Source organism: Wyeomyia smithii, chromosome 3, assembly GCF_029784165.1.
Source record: "Wyeomyia smithii strain HCP4-BCI-WySm-NY-G18 chromosome 3, ASM2978416v1, whole genome shotgun sequence".
In the NCBI taxonomy this organism is placed as follows: domain Eukaryota; kingdom Metazoa; phylum Arthropoda; class Insecta; order Diptera; family Culicidae; genus Wyeomyia; species Wyeomyia smithii.
Window position 1 is genome coordinate 171,459,874 of NC_073696.1, and position 22,318 is coordinate 171,482,191.

General features: G+C 37.6%; 2 protein-coding genes across 6 annotated transcripts in view; one reads left to right on the forward strand and one right to left on the reverse strand.

The window, feature by feature from the left end:
- The window catches only part of LOC129732970 (amyloid beta A4 precursor protein-binding family B member 1-interacting protein), a 66,513-nt gene extending 60,446 nt beyond the window's left edge, over window positions 1-6,067 (forward strand). For all 5 annotated transcript variants that reach the window (XM_055694460.1, XM_055694464.1, XM_055694462.1 and 2 more), the window contains 3 exons: window positions 988-1,832; window positions 1,893-2,268; window positions 2,322-6,067. In XM_055694460.1, the coding sequence (XP_055550435.1) occupies window positions 988-1,832; window positions 1,893-2,268; window positions 2,322-4,106 (3,006 nt within the window). In that variant the 3' untranslated portion in view covers window positions 4,107-6,067. The remainder of the gene's footprint in view (window positions 1-987; window positions 1,833-1,892; window positions 2,269-2,321) is intronic.
- Window positions 6,068-17,252: 11,185 nt separating this feature from the next.
- On the reverse strand, window positions 17,253-21,692 carry LOC129728846 (uncharacterized). Its single transcript, XM_055687312.1, has 5 exons — window positions 21,492-21,692; window positions 20,475-20,864; window positions 19,022-20,338; window positions 18,387-18,857; window positions 17,253-17,867 (listed from the first exon to the last, which is right to left on the reverse strand). The coding sequence occupies exons 1-5, from the start codon at window positions 21,690-21,692 to the stop codon at window positions 17,253-17,255; spliced, it is 2,994 nt and encodes a 997-aa protein (XP_055543287.1).
- Window positions 21,693-22,318: the final 626 nt, after the last annotated feature.

Here is a 22,318-nt window from a genome sequence, read left to right on the forward strand (position 1 = left end):
TTTTTTACAAAAACTTGAAGTTCTTACAAAACTTTTAGTACAAAGAATGAAAAGAAAAACAAAAAACTTTCGTAGGCTAATTTTTAGAGCACAATATCAAGCATTTCTAATGAATAATGGTTTTCCAATGATATTAAATAATTTCAGCAATTGTTTATATTCAAATAGTTTATAAAAATTAACTACTAAATTCAAACGTTTTTAGGCTATTTTGAATTTAAGTTTAGAAATTTAGAAAGTGAACAGTAAATTTCAAACCAGAAAAAAAAATTAAAACAAACGAAATAGAACAGATTGAATTTGCCATCGATTTTCTTTGTTGAAATTTGATATTATCCATTAACTTTTGTAAAATTTCAAGATGCAGAATAGTAAAACAAATTTTTACTCAAAGTTTTAGAGCATTTTTGAAAATAATGAAAATAATGCAATGTGATTTTAATAAAAGTTTCAAATCATAAAACTCTTGGAGACAATTTATATTTAATATTGACATGATTTCAAATTTTTTATGTTTTTAAAGGTTGGTGTCAGGGTTGAAGAAACCTTTGGCATGCCATCCACTCCAAGTTTTTCTATGTACATTAACCCTTTAACGGGCCGAGGAAAAAAAATGTCATTAAATTTTATTGTTTATTTCTGATCACTGATCATAGCTCATAATTATCAAGCAGAAAAAAAAAGAAAGTTGTTGGTGGCAATATAGTTGCCACTGCCTTATAAAGGGTTAAAAGAGGTTTCCAACTTATTGAAACAATATCAATATGAATGAAAATTAAAATCCAATGCGAAAACGTCTACATTGATGGGAGAGGGTTGGTTTTATAAAATAAGGAAAAGTAAAACTTAATTTTACTTGCGCTGCAGGATTCTGTTAGACTGGTTCATTAAATTGGCTACAAAAATGAATAAACCAGTTGATAGTAGCTAATTATGTATTATATTTTAACTAACATAACCCGTATTACTTTATTACGTATTTTACAGGGATTAGAGATTTCCAGCTCAGCCGTAGCTGCCACCGTTGCTAGATTACGCCCGAAAAGTAATACTTCAACTGAGCGTACCGACTCATATCGCTTTTCAATGGCAAACCTTGAAGAAACACACGAAGCTGAGCTAGATGCCATTCTAGGAGAACTGAGTCAGTTGGAACAGCGAGGTGAACTGCGACAGGGCAGAAGCCATAGTCGTACAAATTCTACAATTTCAGTTACCACAAATACTACAATTTCATCCGAAAGTGGCTGTAGCAGCGTCCCAGACAGTGCCGCAAGCATAAGCAGTTTGCGCGAACCGCGAACGGACAGTCCAGACAATGATTCCGCTTTCAGTGACACCGTATCACTCATGTCAAGTGAATCATCAGCATCTAGCAGCGTCAGTTCACATTTGAAAAATTTACAACAAAATGCTCAAAATACCGTAGATACCGGAAAACAGGCCAAGATTCATTTAGCTTTACAAAAACTAGAACAAGCCACAGTAAGGCGACTGTTTGTGAAAGCCTTTTCTGTAGACGGAGCATCCAAGTCATTATTAGTAGACGAAACAATGTCCTGCGGACATGTTACGCGTTTGCTGGCTGATAAAAATCACGTGCAGATGGAACCGAGCTGGGCAATTGTAGAACATTTACCAGAGTATCAGATGGAAAGATTATTCGAAGATCATGAATTATTAGTTGACAACCTAATGCTATGGAGCAGAGACTCCAAGAATAAAGTTTTATTTTTGCAGCGTGCGGATAAATTAACCTTATTCAAAACTCCTGAACTGTTTCTACCCGGAACACAAATGGCACCAGGAAGTGACCATGACGAACACACAAGGTAACTTCGGGGTAATTTTTATCAATAAATACTAAAGGTCTATCGTTTGATTTTTGTTAGGGCAATGCTATTAGATGAGTTTTTTTCCACCCAAAACCAAATTCCACTTGAAGGTCCACTGTATTTAAAAAGCGATTCTAAAAAAGGGTGGAAAAAGTATCATTTTGTACTTCGTGCTTCTGGTCTGCACTATTATCCAAAAGAACAAAAAGTGCGATCTATAAAGGATCTTCTCTGCTTGGCACTTTTTGCTGGCCACGAAGTATATCGAGGAATAGGTTGGAAGAAAAAACATAAATCGCCAACTGATTATACGTTTGCATTACGATGTCCGAAGGTCTCTCCGATAGCTAAAGGCACTCGATCGATAAAAATGCTGTGCGCCGAAGATGCGAAATCCTTAGAAACATGGGTCACAGCAATTAGAGTAACAAAGGTAAGATGATTGAATAAAAAATAAACCTTGATCTGAACATTTCTCAATTGTAGTATGGTAAAAAATTGCTGGACAATCATCGAAGTCTATCAGAAGATCTTGCTCGTGAAGAGTTAGATAAGCTATCATCAGCACGAAGTGGATCTATTGGCAGTATCGTGTCTTCTGTTCCTTCTCACTGTAGCAGTAGTAGCAGCAGCAATAGTAGTGGAAGTGGCGCTAATCATTTAGTTCCTGTTAATAACGGTCGTTTATCGCGTGCATCGAGTTCCAGTTCCAGTGGCTGCTTATCGGATGAAAATAACGGATTCGATTCTGATTTTCCTACGGGTACCATAAAGCGAAAGCCATCTATGAAACCAAACTTACCTTTGACATCGATGACCAGGCAATTGAAGGAAGTTGGGGAAACTACTTGTTTGAATGATTCGTCTCCTGCTTCACCGGATCGAGGAGGAACACTAACACGAAGACACAGTCGAAGAAGAAGCGAAGAGAGTAATAATAGTGGGACATTGAAACGAAGGCCTGCAAATAATCGTGGATCGATGGAAAGTATGAGTTCTTCTACTTCGACACCCACACCAACGCCTTCCAATAGTATCCCAGGAACTCCAATAAATCAACAGCAAGCGCCAATATTAGCAATCAATAACAATTTACTAAACAATAGCAGTAGTAGCAGTAACGTACAACAGTCGACTACTATAACTCCACCAACGCCAACAAAACCGATCACATCCTTGGAATCTATGCAGGGTTGCATGAGCAATTCTACGTTTTCTCTGCCGCCCCCACCAGACGATCTCGGAACAAATTTCTCAGGTTCAACGTTGTCGCTAGATTCTCTGCCCCCACCTCCCCCACCAAGCGTACTAGAGGATAGTTTTAGTGGATCTCAATTGTCATTAGTTAGTGTGCAAATGCCATTGCCACCACCGCCCCCAAACGTAATATCTGTTCAATGCGTTTCGAACATGAAGGAGTTGGGTAAAATTTACCAAACAGTGTCAACTTCGTCACAGGACCCCAGTACATCCCAAATAATCATGACATCAAATGAAAATTTTGAAACAAACAGCATTAAACAGTCTATCATGAAATTCAATAGTCAAGCTCTTCCATCTGTTACAAACAACGTCTGCTCAAAAGTGGAACCAATTTACTTAACAACCATGAAACCGTCTGCCTTGAAGGCTCCGCCATATAAAGCACCACCTCCATATAACGGAGAAACTACAATGCCACAGACACCACCTCCAGCACCGGCTAAAAATGTCAAATTTGCGGATTCCCCTGTTCTGCTAAGACGCAAGGTATGTTTTGAAGACGAAGTTCAAGAAGTGCCGCTTTCACCCCGAAGAATATCGCGTGACATATACTCGTCTCCACCAGTTCCTCCACCGAGAGCTGAAGCGACACGTTTGTCGACATCATACACATCACCGAAAAGGTTAAGTGATTCTGCTTCTAATCCTCCTAGAGATTTTCTAAAAGATTTACAAAGAGTAATGAACAAAAAATGGCAGATTGCCCAGAAATGCAAGTTGGAACCAGCAACAACTCCACATGAAGTTCTTGGTTTTCGTGACTTACCTAGCGAAAACTATTCGTCACACTACTACAGGGAATCCGCCAACGTGAGCCACTGGGTACAGGAGCACTATGGCTCTGATGGGCTATACGAGAATTTAGGTAGCAACATGGGTGTAGAACCATCCTACCCAAGGGGGCAATTAATGGTAAGTGGTTCTATTAAAAAGCGGCCACCACCGCCACCTCCAAAACGAAGTGAGAAGACGCATTTGACAACAACGGTTCCACAGCAGAGGTTATAAAATTGGGCCTATCTCGGATTTTCCGATTGTCTGCTGATGGTCAGGAGAACCGTCCGTTGCGAACGAATATGCAATGGATCGTCATGCAATGTTAGTGAAGTGTAAATAGGAAACATATAACGAATATCGAATATCAATTTGCCATAAATTGCTGGGATTGTGCTATCTCGTGACGATTTTACTTGATCGAAAACTGTATGCGCTCAACATCTCTAGAAATTGTGTAATAATAGGTTGTTTAACTAAGGGATCAGCACAAGAAGTCTTTATTACTTTGAAACCAAGAAAACTCGATAACTTCATGAATTATACCTATTTTTTCTCTATGACTCTATAAGTTGTTTTTCTTGGCTAGTTGCTTACTTGATATTAAAAAAATATATTAAATTATATAATTGCTGAGAAATTATCGTCATAGGGTAGCACAACAACAGTAAAATGGTGTTGACCAGATATAATCTGGCTTGACAGAGAAGAAATAGACTGGGATTTGTCATTATATGACTATACTGAAGATTCATCGGGGGTAGATTGTAAAATTTACTGTGTGGCGAGTCATTTGGCAAAAGTTATGATTGTGATGAAATACGAAACAACAACCTAAATTAATAAAATTATTCAAAAATGTAACGCAATTTACTATGCGCCAAGTAATTCCACACGTTCTCGTATAGTTTGAATTGAAGAAAGATATATATTCGCTTGAACATAATAAATGAATTAGTAGTTTAATCGATATTGTTGATTACATACGAAATTAAATTTAAAGCTAATTCATTCGTGTTTCATTTAAACAGTTTTATAATGAACGGTTTTACCTAAATATTAACTACATGTGTACATCCTTTGTTCTTTATTTAATATTCTCGAAATACAATTCACATGCATTTTAATAATGTATATTGTTTGATTGCTTTTAAAACAAAAACTTATTGAAAAAAGTGCCATAGGCTGGGAATATGACTATGAAACAAATAAATATAGATATTTATTGTTGTAAGTAAGTGGAAATATCTGATATGTGAGTAATTTAAGTTAAATCTATCCCATAGGCAGAACGCATCTTTAACTAAATCTTCTTGAATGATTCATTTGTTATTTAAATTTGAATTATTAAGATTTAATCCTTACCATTGCTATCAGTAAAATCAGTCGAACCGTATATACGACAGCTTGAACATTTCTCTACTTCAAAACGAAAACACTATTATGGGAAACAATAAACATACTTGATGAGGTTTTTACATAAATATATACAAAGGAAATTTTTGGATCAAAGGTTTTGTACTGTCCACGTATTGGACAATAAATATACAGAAAAATTGGTGCTTTAACAAATTATCGGTGAATATACATGGTAACCAAAATTAAACAATCGAACAGAAGCGGAGAGAGACGTTAATCGCCAATTGTTGCTTACAACGCAATATTAGATAACACCGCGTAGACATCAAGCATGCCGAACGTGTTCTTGGCCAAACTCTAAGACACGAGCATTTCCTTTGCATCAAGCATACTTATAGATGAGTTTTCCGAATGTACTAAATAGGGATAGTAACTTGCTGCTAAAACTGATAGTCGAATGCAGGTTGAAAACAAAGCGAACGATGCGTGTATCAAAGCGGAAAATAGCACGACCGCGAAAACGAACAAGCCGTCTAAACTATATACCTTTATTTTAAATTGGATCAATATTAAATGAGTATGTAATTGTACTGAGTACAGTAACATTAAAACTAGTAGACTACACTTTAGCAAGAAGCTAGCACTATGATAATACATACATAAAGGGTGTAAAAAGAAAAAATGAGCAAAACAATGATAAAAATTCAATTTTTATGAATTTATTATTATCACAAAATAATCTATACTCATAAAATATTTCGCAATCCTATCATTATTGTAATAAATGCGGAAAAGCTGAAGCTACAAACAAAAATAAAAATCAATAAAATAATTAATCCTTTTAGTGTTACTTCTTGGCGATGATATATCCTGTCACGAGAAAACGAGAAACGGCCATGCAAAGTCATACAGCGCTTCCGTTTTGATGTGACATTTACACTATAGAGACATTGAAGACTAGAGAAATGACAAGGCGCACACCGTGAGGGTTTGCATGGCATGCAGTATAGAGAGCCTATAGACAAGAGAGCCGACAAAGAGCTTACCGTTATTGTGACTGTCACAATAACGTGCCTATAACTGGTAACATCTATATTTGAGAAGCTTTTATATTTCGTGACGTTACAACGCTCATTTTTCAGTAAGGGGTATTCTCACTCCGTTGTAACGTCACGAAAATATGAATCAGTCGATATAATTTATCACATATTTCTTAGACATTTTCATAAGAAATAGCTCAATATCTGATTTTATATATTTCTACTTCTACTTTATGCACTTGGTTTGTGGGGTTATTCATTAACTACGTAACAAATTTACTTTGTCGCTTTATGTTTGGGAATGCAGAACCAAACCTAAACTTGGAGATTTTCAGTGAAGGAATGTGAGTTATCATCAAATCGATTCTTTTCATAAGTGACATATGTATCATAAATATTCTCAAAAGTGTCTTATATGACATTGTGTGTAAAACATATTAAATTTATTTTTATTGTAGTTTTTTTCACAATGTTCTGAGTACGTTAGAATAAACAGCATTTATATTAAAAACAAGTATACAAATGTGTCCTTAATTCCAATAAATACGAGAAACCTTTCAAAAATTATAATAATAACACAAAAATTGCCGCTTTTTAGCTTTTTTCGCTCCCGTAATATTTCCTTGATTTTTTAAAACTCACACTACTTATTCAAGATAATTCGAGTGCATTTTTGCCGCTGAAGATTTTTTCATCTAGACTTGCCCAAAAAATAAATAGCTGGCTTATTCCACGATATGGTGTTGGTCGTTCAAAAATGTTCTTCTCATCGTTAGATGTGGTGATGTCACGTCCCGTAATTGCGATAACCGCCACATTCGGAAGATTGGCTTGAGCAATGCGGACGAATTATTCATTTCATTAATACGGTTACCTTGCGTCCATAGTTTTTCTCTTAGGGAACATTCGCATGTTACGTAACGCGGAAGTTGACAATTTTCAATCCCCCCTCACACAATGCATTGTAATATAATATAATAGAATAATATTAGAATTTTTTAGAATGTAACGTTACTCATGAATGACCAACAGTTTAATAATTAAAAACATTAATCCGTTTTGCAAAATTTATTCTCTGTTATATGACAGATGTAACGTGAACTAAGTTAGACGCATCAAGTATGTTTTTCAACATAGACGAATATTATATAAGAGGAGGAATAAAATTTCGTGACGTTACAACGCAAACTAAACCTGGTTGTAACTCAAGTTGTATTCAACCTAGCTGCGATCTTTTAGTATCAAATTAAAGGTATTTTTGAGTATGAAGAGAAAACAAAATATTACTTTGATTAAATGTAAAGAGTTCCCATGGAGTAAAAAACCGTATTTTTTTCGTGACGTTACAACGCTAAATTACCCCTGTTTTCATATTGGCCTAAAATCAACATATTTGAAATTTCACTTCAAAACCCTTTAGGCATCGAATAAAGCACTTATTTCACAGTCATATAACATAAAAAATATATTATAAATACATAATTCTGATCATTTGTAACCATTTAAAAAATATGTAACCAAGAACGCTTGTTTTTTGTTAATTTTACTTGAACTTTGCACTTAGTTTTCTACAGTTTCTTAAACACTATAAATTTGGCATTCACGTTTTTGGAATTCAAACACTATAGAATCTAGGAAAAATATTTACTTTGCCGAAATATGCATTTCAAAAATATATATATATATGTATATATTTCAAAAATATATATATGTATATATTTCAAAAATATATATATATGTATATATATGTAAACAAAAAAAATGCATCAAGATTCAGTTACATTTCACCAGTGGTGGGCACCGCTAACCGAAAATTCAGCGACGCTAATCGCTAAGTCGCTAAGTCGCTAACCGGAAAATTTAGCTCGATAATCATTAAACGCTAAACGCTAAACCCACATTAGCGGAACTTTCGCTAATCGCTAACTTTTCAATATGTAAATAGTCATATCGCTATATTTATTGCTCGTGTTTTGTAAGATTTGGACCACTTTGATCTGTTTTGGTTAAACAAACGAAAACAATTACTTTTTAAAGCTATTTACAGTAAGAGGTTCACGAAACGGTATTCATATTTGATTTTGTAAAAACAAGAATAACAAAAGTTATTTAGCTTGCATTGAAAATAGATACTCTTAGGAATGTTTTCATGAAAATTCAATTATTATCTGAATCGAAAAAGTAGAACCAAAGTTGTCATAATTTCAAGCGCATTGCAATTTACCAAAGTTCTTGGTGTGCCAAAAATTCAATCTAGACATTGTGCTTGTTCTTCAAAATGCTCCTGTGGCTTGTACGATAACTGGAACTCCATTCTAGGGTAAAAAACTGACAAAAGTAACTTTCGCAGTAAAGTATGTTCATCTTTCGAAGCAATTTACGTACGCCATCAGCAATTCACAGTTTTTCTAAATATTTCTATTGTCGCTTCTCCACAAAATTTAGCGAATTAGCGATTAGCGTTTCGAATGCCAAAATTTTAGCGACGCTAACAGTTTCGCTAACCAGCTCAAAAATTAGCGAAATCGCTAAATCGCTAACTGAATTTTAGCGTCGCTAAGTAGCGAATTAGCGGAATGGTGCTCACCACTGAATTTCACGTAACTTAAATCCAAATGATACTGAAATACTAGCGACGTTTATTCAAATCAACTCGCTTATAACGTAATAAAAAAAATTACAGCTATTCTACATTTCCAACAAAAACAGCCTGAAAGACAGCGCGATCAGAATTCACAACAGTTGTACCTAAATCAGATTGTTTCTTATTGGAATGGTGAAAGAGGGGATTATTTAGCCTAATTCATCTCTTGTTTCATTACATATAAGAAAAAACATAATATTAACGCTTTCTAACAAGACTCTAGACTAGATTTCATAACAAGATTCATAATAGGGTATCGGCTCTATTATTGTAATAAAATAACTTTTCTAAAAGAGTATTTCATCAATTATCAACCAGTGTTGCGATTGGAGTGCGAAAATTAAACCTTCTTCACACTCCTGCCGGAGCATGAGCAGCTAATCATATTCGCACATTTTGGTGTAGCCCCTGAAAGCTCACGGCTCCAGCCGGAGTGCGCGACTAGCAAAAGCAAAACCCCGGTTACTCTTTTATATTCAACACTCCGACGTGATATTTATCACGCCGGAGTGCACCTATATGAGCGAACACCAGGAGTGAGTCGATTGCTATGATTAAATTTGGGCGCAAAAGTAAATTGAACCACATGTTCACTGCCGGTACCCGCATAACTGTCCCATACTGATTTTGGTCACTTTTGAGTTATCATCTGGAATCGACTTAATTGTTATCATATTTTCTGGAAAAAAATTAAAATTGATACTTTTGTATGGAAAAACATGGAAAAAATACCAAGTTGTTTTTGTCCCATATTGAAAGTACCCGCATTACAGTCCCACTGCATAGTGGTACAAACTGTAAACATATAATTTTGCTCCAGATTAGTGTATATCGGATTATTTTAGGCATATAGAAGTATGTCATTCAATTAACTAGACTAATGTTGTTTTGCTGTAGTACAATCTACGTTGCCAATGATACTGCCGGTTGCTGGTTGAATTTATATGTGATGGGACAAAACATGCGAGTATTTTTGAAATGTACCCGCATATTTTGTCCCATTTTGTCTTTTTTTCAAGTTATATAACGTAAAACCAATTCCATCCATGGTTTTTAGTTCTCAACGATAAACTTGTGGTGCCATGAAACTGTTATGGTCATTGGTTCTGGATGTATTTGCTGGAAATCCGAAAATTCACGGATTATATTAAATCGCCGTATTCTCAACATGTTGTTTTTCATTATGGGACAGTTATCCGGGTACCGGCAGTTCAATACAATGTGCCTATGTTATCATACGATAGTTTGCGCCAAATGCCGCGTCTAAGATATCTCTTTTTCAATGAAACGTCGGCCTTTTGCTTAGATTACTGATGATTATTAAAAGGTTCTTCTTCTTCTTTCTTCTTCTTTCTTCCGAACTGTCCGTCAGGGACGGTTCTTTTGTAAGGGCTGAGTGGCTACGACTATAAGGCCCTGTGGTAAAAATATTATAAGGTTAGACTACAAACATTTTAACAAATAAACGTTCAGTTGTTATTAAAAATGTTTTGAAAAACAAAATTTTTAAAACTTCTGCTTCTATGATCCTGAGTCGAATAATTCAATGTGTAAAGGTGCCGCCATACGGACGCTAATTCCCTTAGTTTCTAAAGCCTGTATTACACTATTTGACCAAGCGTCAAATATTTGGCACTTTTTGACAGATAAAAATTTGGTCAAAGATAATTGTTTGTCATTCTCCAATTTTAATATGGGGCGAACAACAACCATGATGTCGAATAAATTTGACCATTATGTCAGAAGGTCAAATATTTGACCATTAGACAAAGAGTGTACTACAGGCTTAAGTCTTAGTTGATTGTAAAAAGCATTTTTTCATCACTGAATAGTAGGCTATGAACTATTCGGGCATGACGGAGTAGTTCAGGGTCTCTATGTCAAAAGCTATGACAGTACAATCCCGCGTTATGATGAAAAAAAAAAAATGCTTTTTACAATCAACTATGACTTAGGAACTAAGGGAATTAGCGCCCGTGTGGCGGCACCTTAAGTGAATAAAAATATAAGCTATTATATAACAAAGTCTGATATGCATGTTAAAAACAGTTTGATGAAAGTAAAGGAATGCAAAACAAGTTTTGTTGTAAAATTCCACTAGACATCTTAATCACGATTTTTTTTGTCAAAGGGTACTCCGGCACCGGTTTCTACGTCAGGTTGTCTACAGTATTCTACAGTTAATGGAAACATACAATATATATACACTAAAGTCGCTTTTTAAGCGGGGGATACGTGCCGCGTAAAAAACCGCGTGAATTCCGGAATCCGCGTAAAAAAACGCGTAAATTCCGGAATCCGCGTAAAAAAAAGCCGCGTAAAAAAACCGCGTAAAAAGCTGGGGTGGCATTGCGCATTTCGTTTCGAGTAACTCGAACAAAACTAAATGATAGCTGGTGAGCGTTATGCTTCGTTTTTCTTCTTTTTTCGACTTTGTGGGTTAGATGAGCCGAAGGACAAATGACAATGACAGCTCCTTTTGAGCTTAAAGCAAAATTGGCAGCAATGCCACCCCTGCTTCGATCATGTCTATTATTTATATTACCGGAACTTGTTCCGGTCATATCTCCAGAACAGGGTTGCCACATTTATATCTGTATTTTTATTTGAAAGCATATCTGTATCTCAGGCCAAAAAATCTGTATTAAAAATCTGTATCGAGCAAACTCAAAATGTTGGATGGAAAAATTTTTACTTGCAGAACATATTCAAACAAATTCATTCTTCTTTACGTAATGTTTATACAGGTTTTTGTTAAATTTATTTTTTAAAGTTCTCGTTAATTTAATATTAGTATCTTCTCCTTGATCGGCAACGTAGCTTTCAGCTTTTAAAATTGAGATCATTAGCTTACGAATTTGGGGAATTGTCGCATCAAATCGTTTAAATTTTCCAACTTCACGAACGATTTAAGATTACTTGAAGCTGCCAATTTTACAACAGGATCGGTGAAATCGCACCTCTTTGCAATTTGTTTTACGAACATTTAATTGGGTTGTTTAGCTATAACAGTTTTTTATGTCATCTGGAAGAGCTGCATTTTCTAAGCAAAACATTTTCAAAAATTTTCTATCGTTGTTCTTCGATTTTTAAATCACGAATTAAAACTGCTCGAAATCTACTCCTAATCGCTACAATGACAGTTGGTATATGAGCAAACTGTCATTGTAGCGATTTAGGGTGATTTTTCAATCTTCATTTAAAAATCGAAGGACAATGATAATTTTTTTTAAATCTCGTTTTGCTCAGAAAATTACACTCTTTTAACTGATATATAAAAATCAGAAATCCGTGAATAGCTAAACAACCCAATTGAAATCCTGACAAATATGTCGATTTTCGCGCTTCGTTCAAGCCACATTCCACTTCTACTTCATCGATACTTACATAATTCTGATGTTTTTGCCTTTCTCCTAGAAAGGTATAGCAATCACTTGCAAAACCGAAAGTATAAAAGTGCTCCAAAGGGCCGAATGGCATATATCACTCAACTCAGCTCGACGAGCTGAGCATTTTCTGTATGTGTGTGTGTATGTGTGTGTCTGTGTGTGTGTGTGTGTGTGTGTGTGTGTGTGTGTGTGTGTGTGTGTGTGTGTGTGTGTGTATGTGCAGATTTTTATTCTCACTCACTTTTCTCAGAGATGGCTGGACCGATTTTCATGAAATTAATCGCAAATGTAAAAATCATGAAACATCATTATCTCGATAACTACACAACCGATTTGAACAAAATTGGTTTCAAATGAACGGGCTACCTGAAAAACCCTTAACTTTTGAGTTTTATAAAGATTGAATTGTGGTTCAAAAGTTATGAAAAGAAACGTGTTCTGAAGACTGTTTAATCTCACTCATGTTTCTCAGAGACGGCTGGACCGATTTGCATAAAATCAATGTCAAATGGAAGGTCTAGTTGCCCCATGAGACCCTATTGATTTGTTTTACAATCGGACTATTACTTTGCCTTTTATGTTTAAAAATGTGAAATCCAGCTATGCAAAGGAACATATTCCGAAGACTACTTGAACTCACTCACTTTTCTCAAAGATGGCTGACCCGATTTCTACAAAATTAGTGTCAATTAATAAGTCTAGCTGCCTCATAACACCCTATTGAATTTTACTGTAATCGGACTGCAACTTCGTCTGTAATGTACCGAAATGTGAAAATCACGAAACTTCATTATCTCAGAAACTACACAACCGATTTGATCAATATTATTATTAGATGAGCGGGCTAGTTAGGGGTTAACAGATGAATTATTGGTGAACACGTGGTTTCGACAATTGACTGCCCTATACGTTCCCTTTTCACTAGATTATAATCGAACTTGAGCAACCGTTATGTATTAAATTGTTAATAAAACAACGAAAGTCTATTATCTCAAAGATTACATGACTTATTTGAACATATGACACTAGTATACGAACGAGTCATCTCTCAAACATACAAATAACAACCTTCATAACAAATTAATTTGTGGTTCAAAAGTTATGGAAAGAAAAGAAATTCAAAGACTATTTAAAACTATACCTGCTTTGATCAATATATGTGGCCTCAACATAATTTAAATGTGGTGTCGTACTATTTGAACGTTCGAAATTCATTGATTCCTTGCGATGTGTTTAAAGTCTGCAAATTCACAAGGAATCGGCCATAGGATAAGATCAAAGTCAAATAACAAATCGTTTGAAATGATTGGTTTAATCGAAATGACAACATCCTCGACTTTTGGCTTCTGTACATCGCCTTAATTCTGAATATATTCATATTGGGTGGTATTCGGTAGTTTTCAGCAGATTTTCTGGCATCAATCTGACACCGGAAATACCCATTTTGGGTGGTATTTGGTCATTAGCCGCTGTTCTTCCGAACCCGGAAGTTGCCATTTTGGTTTTCATAATGGCATTTAGAGGCAATTTCTGGATTTTGAACGTCATACTGGCTAAAGAAACACTCAAATTGGGTGGTATTTGGTCATTTTCAGCGGTTTTTCAGAAACCGGAAGTCGCCAACTTAGAATTCAAATTGGTATCTGTGGTTGATTTTAGCTCCTGTGTATCATTCTAAATCCGGATATTATTATATTGGGTGGAAATCGGCCATTTTTGGCTTTTTCCAGCAACCGGAAGTTGCCATCTTATGATCCAAAATGTTGCCTGAGGTCGATTATGGAACATATTTGTTACCACTAAAAACATTCACCTGCCAAATATAATTCCATTTAGTTGATTAGTTCGCGAGATGTACAGAAATTTGTGCAGAAACATGTGCCTCCAGAAGAGCGAGGGGCGTCGAACCATTATGGACATATTTGTTACTTCTAAAAACATTCACATAACAAATTTGGTTGTATTTTCTTGATTGGTTCTTGAGCTGTGCGAAATTTGTGTTTCATTTGTATGGGACCCCAACCTTATAGAAGAAAAAGGGGTGTGGAACATATTTGTTGCCACTAAAAACATTCACCTGCCAAATATAATTCCATTTAGTTGATTAGTTCGCGAGATGTACAGAAATTTGTGCAGAAACATGTGCTTCAAGAAGAGCGAGGGGCGTCGAACCATTATGGACATATTTGTTACTTCTAAAAACATTCACAAACAAATTTGGTTGTATTTTCTTGATTGGTTCTTGAGCTGTGCGAAAATTGTGTTTCATTTGTATGGGACCCCAACCTTATAGAAGAAAAAGGGGTGTCAAATCATTATGCACATATTTGTTACCTCCAAAAACATTCACCTGCCAAATTTGGTTCCATTTAGTTGGTTAGCTCTTGAGATGTGCAGAGATTTGTATTTCATTTGTATGAAACCCTTCCCTTCCAGAAAAAGGGGGGGTGTCGAACCATTGTGGACATATTTGTTACCCCTTATAACATTCACATGCTAAATTTGGTTCCATTCACTCGGTTAGTTCTCGAGATGTGCAGAAATTTGTGTTATATTTGTATGGCACCCCTCCCTTCCAAAAAAAGGAAGGGTGTCAAAACATTATGGACATATTTTTCACCACTTAAAACATTCACCTGCCAAATTTTGTTCCATTTAGTTGATTAGGTCTCGAGATGTGCAGAAATTTGTGTTTCATTTGTATGGAACCCCTCCCTTCCAGAAAAGGGAGGGGCGTGCAACTATTATGGACATATTTATTTCCCCTCAAAACATCCACATGCCAAATTCGGTTTCATTTGCTTGGTTTGTTCTTGAGTTGTGCAGAAATTTATGTTTCATTTGTATGGGACCCCTCCCTTCCAGAAGAGGGAGGGGTCTCAAACTATCATAGGAACATTTATCGGCACCAAAAACCCCTACATACAAATTTTCACGTCGATTGGTTCGTTAGTTTTCGAGCCTATATGGACCAGACAGAAAGACAGACAGACCGGACTAAATTTTTATATGTATAATATTATAATATTTTAGAACCTAAAGAGTGAATATACATTTATTGGATTGAAGCGTTCATGTAAATCTATTTTTACAAATTAAAGTTTGAATGAGAAAGGCTGGGTCTGACCGCTAGGTGGATTAATTTAGGTTATTTTAAAAACTTTGAAAATCGCATAATCGAATTCTACCTTTGAAATTGATTTCAATTCGTCGGTATAACAAAAAAAATCACGGGAGGGTTGTGTGCAAAGCCACGACCGCAAGGATGAAGTAGAATACTTTTACAAGAAAGATAACTCGGCTGCTTGCGTTTCAGTCGTTTTTTCATTTGTTGTTCAATATCGAGTAAGATACCGATCACATCTTGGCGTTATCACTGACAGTGCGAATAAAGTATTCCTTGTGATAAAATAAACAGTGAATAAACACTCAAAACTAGACGGCTCATGTGTTGTCAAAATGAGTCAACTATTCATTGAATGTATTAACGCCCGCTTTCGCGCAGAGACTGCCTCAATGCATCAGCTGTTATCGATGCTGATACCCGCTGCAACTGCTACGCTATCCGTAGCCATGCCAATGTTTTGGCCGCTATACGCTGGTATTGGTATCCGCTGTCCCTACATCAGCTGGCCCAGCTGCTATCGATATTGAGATCCGCTGCAACTAGTGCGCTATCCATTACTATGCCGCAGCTGTGGCCGCTATCCGATATCGCTGGTATCCACTGCACTGCTACTGCTGCTGCTAAGGGAGAACTGCTGTTGTCGCTGTCTAGAACTATTAGAAGCGGCTTCGACCTAAACAGGCACTTATATAGGGATGAAAAACCCTTCGATAGTTATCGATAGTAGTAGTAAATGATCGATAACTATCGATATCCATCTCGATCGATATTACCCATCCTTTCTCTTATACAGACAAACAGCACATTCAATTTGCAAGGTCTATGTTTCTGTCGACTGTGCTTGGGAAGCAATCATATTAACGCCAGTCAGATCAATCGAATTTTGCGCTTTAACACGGATTGGCCATTCTCGATAATATAGTAAGTTGCTTTTCATGATTTGGACTTAATAATTTTTGATTTTTGATTATGCGAAAACTTAATTTTTATGCTGATAACGGAAGCTTTTCGGATGTTGTGCTCATGACTAAAGGAGACACGGAGATGAAGCCAAATATATATCTGTTCCAAATTTCTTGAAAGTGTAAATTGATTTAAGAGCAAATATTGACTCAATTTGTGCGAATAGAGTATTCCTTGGGGTAAAATAAACAGTGAAAAGCTTGACACTTAAAACTAGACGACTCATGTATTTTGAAAGCCAGTTTTCCAGAACGTTCTTTTCATTGGATGCATTTACTAGTGTGCCCGCTATCGCTCAGAGACAGCATTTCATTAAAATGCCCCACTGCATCAACTGGCCCTGCTAATATTGATGTTGAGACCAACTGCAACCGCTGCGCTATCCCCGTTGCCACATCAGCGGACGCTTCCGTTGCCATTGGTATCCGCTGCCCTGCATCAGCTGGCCCTGCCATCAATGCTGAGACGCGCTGCGCTATTCGTTGCCTTACCACGGCTGTGACTGCTATCCACCGCTATCGATGCTGGTACTTGTGTGATCGCCATTTTGGCGTCGATCACTCATCGTGCAGCAGATGCACACTGGACTTACCTGTACGGGAGCTAACTGCGTAATGAAAGCAGACGGTATCACCGAATAACCCGACAGTCATTCGAGCTTAATAAATACGAACCAGAGCGAGAGGGAGCCGAAGTGTCATCGATGCTGAGGACCTGCGTGTACTGTTTCGCTGTCTTCTATTATAGACTGGCGTATACCACACATCTCTCCTCTTCTCTCAACAAAAAAGAAAAAAAAACTTCAACTTACTCAAAAAAACATACCTTTTTAATATATTTATTTTGCATATTCCGTAATCATTTAGATTTATCCCCACCTAACGTTTGAACATAGTCTGACAAATATTTTGGGACCTTCGGCACTCTCTTAGACCTGTTAGATGAGTTATCTTCTATCGGCATGTCGACTTTTGAACCAGAGTTATCCCTCCATTGACCAACTTTCCTCGTTTGAGATACATGTCGTTTTGTTATATGCCCTTCTTCATCAGTCAGCAATAAATTGCCGTTATCTTCTTTCAAAACCGTGAACTTTTTGGTGCCGAACCTTGATTCACCCTTTCCTTTAGACTGGTAACGCTCAACAATCACAGTGTCTCCTGGTCCTATTGCACTTGGTTTCGCTCCTCGTCGTCTATCTTCCCTAACCTTTCCCTCAAGCTTACCCTCACGATCTCTAGTATCTATAAGCTGTTCATCAATAACCGACTTTCTATACTTCAGTAACGGTAAACCACGTCTAACTTTTCGACCCTTCATAATCTCTTCTGGCGGCAATTTAATAACTGAATGAAAACCAGGGTTGTATGCATGAACGGCATCCCGTAGCTCTTTTAAATAACTAGTCTCCGACGATGTTGCTGCACACATGGCCTTATTGACAACCTTCATGAAGTTTTCCGCCAAGCCATTCTGTTGAGGGAAGAAAGGTGTCGAAAAAACTGTTTTAATTCCGCGTTCGGCACAGTACTGTTTATATTCGCTGCCGCTGAAAGGAGGCCCATTGTCTGTCTTAATACATCTGGGAAAACCTTCATATCCAAATACGGTGTCTAAAATCTTTTTCGTATGTTCAAATGCAGTGGATCTTACAGGGTGAGCGAAAGCATATCTAGATCTTAAATCAATTAAAACTAGAATGGATATCCCGCCAAACTTCGCATAAGGTCCATTGAAGTCAATAGCAATAGTCTCCCAAACGGCTTTAGGAGCAAACGTACGTCTCATAGGAGTATGGCGTTCCGGTTTATCATTAATTTCACAGACAACACATGATTTCACCCATCGCTCGGCATCTCTAGCCATCCCTGGCCACCACACACGTGTTCGCAAAATGCTTTTAAATTTTGCCGCTAAAGGATGACCTTTATGAGCGACCTCTAGAGTTTTTGATCTTAGTTGTTCAGGAATCACTGCACAACCACTTTTTACAACGATGCCATTCTCGATGGACAAATCATTAGAAATTGTTTTAAATCTGCGTAATTCATCCGGCCAATCTCCTGACTCTAACGAATCTATCAAGCGTTGGAATAAAATGTCCTTGGAAGTAGCCTGCCTAATCTCTTCATCGATTAGGAACTCTACGTTATTTGCCTGCAAGTGAGCTATTTCCCAAGGACTACTCTTTTCATTAAAGGCATTATCATTCCCGTCGTATAACCTGGAGGACGGATCAGCCAGGTTGTCTCTACCACGCACAAACTCAACGTCGTACCGGTAAGGACTGAGTCTTAGCACCCATCCATCAGCTCTAGTCAAGGCTCTTTTGGTAGATTCGCGCGACCTGTTCAGTAAAAAGGTAATGCCCTTAGCATCAGTTCGTAGAGTAAACTGTCCTCCCAACAGGTAGTATCCGAAATGCTCGACTGCCCACACAGCACTTAGAGCTTCACGTTGATTCTGAGGGTATTTTTTTCGGTAGGAGTTAACGCTTTAGATGCGAAACTGATTATTCGAGAGACACCTCTCGTATCTTCCTGGACAAGCACGGCGCCCAAAGCCACAGGTGATGCGTCCGTGTATAAATATGTTCTGTCGTTCCTCGAAAAATAACCAAGTGTTACCGTGCAACGTATAATGCGATCTTTAAGGAGTTCGAAAGCTTCATTTTGTTCTTTTCCCCAACTCCAAGTTTTTGACGAAACAACAGACCACAAAGGTGATGATATATCGGCAAATTTGGCTATATGCGGACTCACAAAAGTCGCCAAACCCAGAAAACTTCTTAGTTCTGATATTGATGTAGGATGATGGAATTTTCTGATATCCTCTATTTTGGTTTCCTCGATATTTATTCCCTTTTCATCCAACTCGTGACCTATAAATGTGATATGAGTTTTGTCGAACTCGCATTTATCAAGGTTGAGGGTAAGATTGTTCGCTTTCAATATTTGCAACACTTTAGCTACTATCGAATGCAGCTTTTCTAGTGTTTCAGCAAACACAAGTATATCATCGATATACACTATCTTGTTTTCTATGCCTTCCAGAATTCTAGAAATTTCCCTCTGGAAGATTTCTGGAGCGCAGTTCACACCAAACATAAGCCGAGTGAATCGATACATCCCATTTTCGGCCAGGAAGGTCGTCAAATCCCTTGATTCACTGCTCAGTTCTAAATGATAGTAAGCGCTGGACAAATCGAATTTCGAGACATATCTCGCACCATGCAGCTTCACTTTCATTTCCTCAAGGACAGGCAAACGAAAATATTGACGTTTTATAGCCTTGTTAGGCGCCCGCATATTCACAACGAGGCGAAAGTCGTTCCTACCTTTCGGAACAGCAGACATGCCACTGATCCACTCCGGTGCAGTAATGACTTTTTCGATGATTCCGCGATTTTCCATTTCTTTCAGACGATCTCTTGCTGCTTCGCGGTAAGCCGCCGGAACATTATAGTAGGCATTCTTTTCGGGGGGTACCGTTTTATCTATGCTAAACTTAATTTTCACACCAGGCATCTTCGGAAATATTTGCATATGCTTTAATTTCTCACAGGTATTCACTTCAAAGCCTATTTTCAAAAGCTCCATATCACTAGCAGTGCTTCTACCAAGTAAAGATCGACGACCCTCCTTGACGACCAAAAAATCGGCCGTAACGATCGGTTTTTCGAGCCCTATAGCTTGTATTTTGGCTCTGAAAGCACGTTCAATAAACATTGGGGTATCGGCCCCATACCCATGTAGTTCTTTTCCAGGAATGTCGATACTCTCAACATCAGCTATACACGACCGACATTGATCTTCAAGCGTGCTCCAGTCATCTCCACCAATTACATTAACATCAGCCCCAGAATCAACCAAAAACTCTATGGCGCTTGATGAACCTACGCGGCAACTAATCAAAACATCTCTAAGAGACAATGCGTTGATTTTCTGAAAAAAAAATATATGCAAAGATAGAGGGGTTGTCATAATAGCAATACGAAGAGATAAAAAAAAAGTATAAACCAATACGATTTATTACTAACATAACTATTAAATCACAAAAAAAAATATTTTATATCTGTACCTGAACGTTACTGTTGTTCTGAGAGCTAGATCCAGAATGCTCTTCTACGATGCGAACCCGTCTTCTTCTACATGTTGCAGCGAAATGACCTCGAAGACCGCAAGCGTTGCAGTTTCTGCTCAGCGCTGGACACAACCGGTCACTATGCGCTGCTCGATTACACCGTGAACATCGCTCCTGCCGACGCGTCGATGGAATTTCCCAATTTCGTCCAGTGCTACGGGCCAGTTTCCGCCTAGAATCAAACTCTCTTTCATCTGCTGCCATACGCTTGCGTTGTACACTGTCACGAGATTGCGCATGTGTAATCGCCATAGCCATTGTTGAATCTAAATGTGTACTTTCTAATGGTAGTGAATCAACTTGAAACGCCTCGTCCCGTGTTGCCGACTGCACAATAAAATTTGTGTCATAACCATATGTTCGTGCTGTTTTAGCTAATTCGCGATTTTTCAGACCCTTCAAAAGTTGTGTTTTTACGAATCGGTCTTGGTCGGAGAGACTATAACCGCACAACCACACTTTCTCCATTAATCTTGCATGGAAATTTACAGCCGACTCTCCATTCTCCTGTCGCATACCCGAGAATGCATCATGCTCTGCTGAAGTATCGGTCATTGCTTTTAAATAATCTTCGACATTCTTCACGAAAACTTTGTAGCATTCGGAATCGACTGTAACAGGGCGAAGCTTAGCCGCACGAACTATAGCTTGAAGCTCGTCACCAATAGAAAGAAATAATAGTTGTGATCGCTTAACCGGATCGTGCGCATTGGATTAAGATGCTGCAATTTCAAAATTTTCAATATATTTCGTCCAAGCTTCCCACATTTTGTTAGCCGGTATGCCTTTTGGGAACGGTTTGATGTTATCCCATCTTATGTTTTGTAAGTTGTTGTTGGTCGATGAGGTAACCGCGTCCTGTCTGTCATTCATGACTCCAATGCTCAAATTTTGTTCCCTGTTTAGTTGGTTGGTACGTGCTAATTCAGTAATGGCTTGCTCAAGCTCACTCACCCTTTTCCTCAATTCCATGTTTTCATTACCAGGATCGATTTCCGTCTGATAATGACTATACAGATTACCCTGAACTACATGTTCATCGTGTGACTCGGCAACACGAACATATTTTCCCCGACTTAACGAGAGATCATCATCCGAGCTATCTGTAAACTCTTCATTAGCCGGAGCGCGAACATATTTTCCCGGACTATACATTTTGCAGTCGATTTTGTTGTATGCTTCAATCGCTTAAAACTTTCCTAAACTAAAGAAAAAAAAGGAATTCGTGCCAATAATGAGCGAGGTTGAGGCATTTGCAAGACAGTGATGAAATAAACTATGTCGATAGCATTACCAAAACAAACAAATCCGAAAATAAGTTTCATCACTATAACATATAGGTTCGTTCACGTATCCCTTTCTCGCTGCAATAACGTATAAGGAAAGTGAAAAAAAAGAATATCTAAATTTTTTTTTCCATTCTCTCATGTGCCTGTTTCGAGTTACAATCACACACAAAAAGAAACAAATTCTCCCGAGGGTTCCTTTTCACGAGCGCCATTAACATCGAACCTGTTCCGCGCTATTTCACATCGATTCTTCGCTCAACGAAAAAGAAAAAAAAAGTTTCAATCGCTGCTCGTCTTTAGCTATCTTACTTTCCGCTTCCCCCTCCCGCTCGTCCCGAGCTATCATTTTCTTGTGCTCGTCCCGAACTATGGTTTTCTTTTGTGCTCGTCCCGAGCTTACAAAAAAAACTGATCGCGGCTCGTCCCGAGCAATTACACTCTCTCACGCTCGTCCCGAGCTATTGTACTCTAGGGCCCGTCACGAACTCAAAA